This window comes from Propithecus coquereli, unplaced genomic scaffold, assembly GCF_000956105.1.
Source record: "Propithecus coquereli isolate 6110/MARCELLA unplaced genomic scaffold, Pcoq_1.0 Scaffold303, whole genome shotgun sequence".
Taxonomy (NCBI): Eukaryota; Metazoa; Chordata; class Mammalia; order Primates; family Indriidae; genus Propithecus; species Propithecus coquereli.
This window is the reverse complement of record NW_012148653.1, coordinates 1,069,257-1,073,478: the sequence shown is the minus strand read 5'-3', so window position 1 is coordinate 1,073,478 and position 4,222 is coordinate 1,069,257. Positions and strand designations below refer to the sequence as shown.

General features: G+C 37.6%; 1 protein-coding gene across 2 annotated transcripts in view; it reads right to left on the bottom strand.

Moving 5' to 3' along the window:
- The window catches only part of GLRA2 (glycine receptor, alpha 2), a 210,184-nt gene that overhangs the window by 126,483 nt on the left and 79,479 nt on the right, over positions 1-4,222 (bottom strand). For both annotated transcript variants that reach the window (XM_012649801.1, XM_012649802.1), the window contains exons 5-6: positions 2,913-2,995; positions 3-137 (exon numbers count right to left, since the gene is read on the bottom strand). In XM_012649801.1, the coding sequence (XP_012505255.1) occupies positions 3-137; positions 2,913-2,995 (218 nt within the window). The remainder of the gene's footprint in view (positions 1-2; positions 138-2,912; positions 2,996-4,222) is intronic.

Below are 4,222 nucleotides of genomic sequence, written 5' to 3'. Positions count from 1 at the left end.
AGTGTTGTAGTGCTTTGTACAGTAGCCAAGTTCCTTCTCTTCTTTTAAAATAAACTGAGGCAGGGTCAATCCTTCAGCAACTTGCACCGGGCCATCACTTAACCACTCAAATATCAGGTCATTCATCGTGTACCCAACTGGAGTAAAGAAATCATAGTGAAAAACTGTGTATGTCTTTTCCAGAAAGCTTGAAAGTCTAGCCATATAAAGAAATAAACAAGGAAACGGTCTAAAGCAGACCCATGCTCAATCAATTCAAGAGTATTCTAAATAAAAGAGCTGCAATCATCATGACAGCTACATGTCATTGGAGCCAAAGAAATTGAAGACAGAAAGCTACTTCTGGATGGGGGAGAGAGAGTGTGTGTGTTTGCGCGCGCTCATGCGTTTATGTGTAATGAGAAAATGGAATCTTTAAAGTCTATTTTTTTCTGCCTCTTTATTCACTAACTCTTTCTGAAGAACAAACAAGTAAACAAACATAAAAATCCTTTGAAGATTGTCTTTACTTGCAAGAGCTGTGTCTTTGGCAATCCAATAAACCAATACAATTCCCAGTGCCAGCCTTAGTACTTCAAATGAAAGCCATTCTTTTCTTTAATGATAATGAATTCATCATGGGACTGCCTAAAATATTTCCATTGCAGATTTGGCCCTTCTCCCTCCTAGGGTCTATTAGCTTTACTCTCAGAAGGCTTATGTGAAAGTCCTACTTTAGCAAGTGAGGAAGGCTATATGCAGGTAACCTAAGAGGAAATTGTGGAATATGCAAATTAAGAATATTCATTTGTGCTAGTGCATTGCTAAATGGGCCCACTCATCACAATTATTAATATGAAGTAAAATGGATTCCCTATTATGGAAGATTATATTGCTATATGACTTGAACTGTCCAAAGTAAGGTTGTTATAAGTTTAGTAAACCAAAGTTAGCTCTTAATCTCCAAGCTCCTGCTGACTAGGTCACTATCTGTCAATAGCTTCCGCATCCTTCTTCACCCCAGAAATGAAGGCTACTCTTCTTTCACACATCATTTCTCTACGTTCCCCCTTCATTTGTGATATTTGAACTTTTAAAAGGAGAGTGATAAGGACAAAAGATATTATGTGAGGTCTTGGCTGGCCAATAACCTCAGCATGTTTATTAAGTATATAGAATCTTATTCTTACTTACTGCAAGATAGTGACTAACCAAAGCTACCCAGAAATCAATGGCAAATTTAATTAGAATCTAATTTCCTCTTTTTTTGGACCAGCTTTTTAATTCACAACCCAAAACATAAAAACATGGAAAGCAAGGAGTTACAGACAAGGTCCTGTAACAAGCATTGATGGTCCAGAAAGAAAATGGCAAACTCTATCTCTTCCACTGTAACTCTGTATGAGCACATCCTGGGTACCTCCAGCAAATTCCTCAAAGTTTCACCAAATACCCTATGTCCTTATCTGGTGAGCTTCTCGATGGCCACCACAATAATAATCCTTGTCAACCACCCTGAAGCCCCAGCATGGGGCAGACAGTAGAGGCAAGGAGATGGAAAAGAAGAAGGTAATATTGAGGTAGAAAAGTAGAAAGTAATTCCCACCCCTCACATCCAAAGTTAGTGGTAAGCACTAACTTCTTTGATTTCATTATTTCTGGGTCTTGCAAGGACTAAGCATATTTGCTAATTCAAGTTTTGTAAGCCTTGGATGAGCCTCAGTTGACAGCTGTGGCTGATGTTTCACAGAGAAAATGAAAGTGTTGGGTTGAGACAGGTGAGAGTTTCAAGCAGTAGAGAAAACACAAAGAAGAAATCATTATGTAAGAAAATGTTTTTTTCAACTTTCTTCTCAAGAAAAGGGGTGATAGGGGGAAAATGAATACATAAAGCCTATTGTAAATCAGAAATTCTCATTTTATCTCTGACAACTTCTTAAAACAAAGATGTTTCATTATTTTGTTTATTTCCATAGGAAGTTTCAAGGAAAATCTGCAGTGGTTTTAAATGATCAGAAGGAAACCTTGTCACTGCCTGTTTTTAAATAATAGTTGATGTGTCTTTTTACACATATTATTTTTCTAAACCAAGAAGTTAAAAGTATTCCTTGCCCCTACCTCATTAAATCTCCTAACATTCCTGTAGGTCAGTAGCACTTATTCTCTGCATTTTACAAACAAAGGAACTGACAGAGCAAGCCAGAAAAAATTTCATGTCTCTTAACTGCAAATCCCGATACCTTGGAGGCATCAGCGACTTATGGCACATGTCAAAGATTTCAGTGGTATAAGGGCTAGGGCATAAAGGGGACAAAGACAATGGCATTTTTCTACTTGCTTCACCATGCCTTTGTGTATCCACTGTTTATTTAAGAGAGATGCCTCTTATTCTATCTCATTCCATCTCAATCTCCTGCCCCTTGTTCTTGCATCTTCCTATGGTTAAGGGCCCTGAGTCTTGCTCTCAAAGCAATTATCCTTCCCTGCCACAATTTCTTTGAGGTGATGGTCTACATGGGCATAAGATGGAAAGAAATACAATTTTCTATTTAGAGAGTGATTCATTATAAAGGTTTAATGACTAATAATCTTAGTTTTCCCAGGAAAGATTTTCATTTCAAAGAAAAGCTTACTAAATTGGGCTTGTTTTTTTTTTAAGAAGAGCAAGTTATCTGGCATTTTACTTTGAAAGATTGTCTATGCTATACTGATAATGAGCTTTTTATATGGTGTGCGCGCGCATGCGCGCACACACACACATACACACACACACACACACACACACACTTTTGTTTGTCCTTACGTTCAGACATTGAGGATTAGTAAGTAGTTAGAGAATAAGTCTTAAGGATCTTTTCTCCTTAATGAAATACTAAAAGAATCATGTCATTGGTTAAAACGAGCAGGCAGTCATTTCAATAATGGTGACTTACAACTCTCCAGCTGCATTGTACAGGTCTGGACATCCATTGGAAAGTTCTTCAAGTCCATGGGGCAGGATAAGGTCAAGGTGAGCCTTAGCAAAGAAATAAAAATTTAAAAACCAGTTTTAAATCTGGGAGGTCTAATTCTTGAGAGACAATAATGCATTTGGCATTAAGCGAGGTGACATTGATACAAATAATGAAATCTAAGCTCAGGGCAGTGCTTTTTGTTTTTCAAATGAAGAATAATCCTTGGTAAATTTTAAAAATATTATAGTATTTCACCACAACCCCTTACTCTCTATTTTCCATCTTCCAGCTTCTGACTCCACCCCCACCAATGGTGCTGGTCTCAAGTTCATGCTAGATTAAATAAGATCACTGAGAAATGGTGTAACAAGAACAATAGGCTCTTACCACATTGATGTCCAAAAGATATAGGGTTTATAGTGTTTTAGAGTTATACTTTGGATAAATGGACTTTGCTTCAAGGACAATAAATGATGTGATAAGCTTAACTGGCTGTGACAAGCATTGGTTCTCCTTCCATCAAATGGGCAAATGCTTAACTCCACAGTGTTTTCACTTACTAATATATATGAATAGGTTAACAATATATTGTAGCATTCGTTCTAGAATTTTGACAATTCTGGAACCAGTAGTTCTTGAGCTAGAAAATCCCATTTAAGGGTGATGGTTTGCACATAGTCTTCAACACTTTGCAGCCAGTAAGGGGTACTCTGCTCTGCTTTTCTCTTTCCACAACTTTTCTGAGTTCCAGCCATCTCTGACTGAGCCTTATATCAGGATATTCTTTGAGCCACCATCTGATTTCCACCATTTCCTTTTTTAGTCCTCAAGGAAACAGTGCATACCTCTTGCTCTTCAGTTTTTCTATACCTCCAAGATTCAAGGAAGCAAATTAGGATTGGGAATCATCGGATGTAGGTTTCCTTCCCAGCATTGCCTCAAATTCTGTCTTTGCCCTAAACAAGACCTTACACTTGCTAAACATTTGTTTCCCCATCAATCAAATGAGGTAGGATAAATGAATCTTATTCCCATATGACCCAAATACTACAGTCTCTGTTATTCTAAAGTTCACTGCTCCAAATTCTATTCATTGTATCTCAAACATCTTTTATGTCCAAAGACCCCTCTAACTCTCACTCTGTAACCTAAATCCTACCCTGTTGCTCATTCTCAGTCTGCCCTCCTGGCTCCCTTCTCTTTCCTTTCTCTGCTTCATTTTACGTTTTCTTCAAGTAAAAGCAAAACCAAAAAAATTGTGGCACACTTATTGTAAAGAAAGGAAAGGT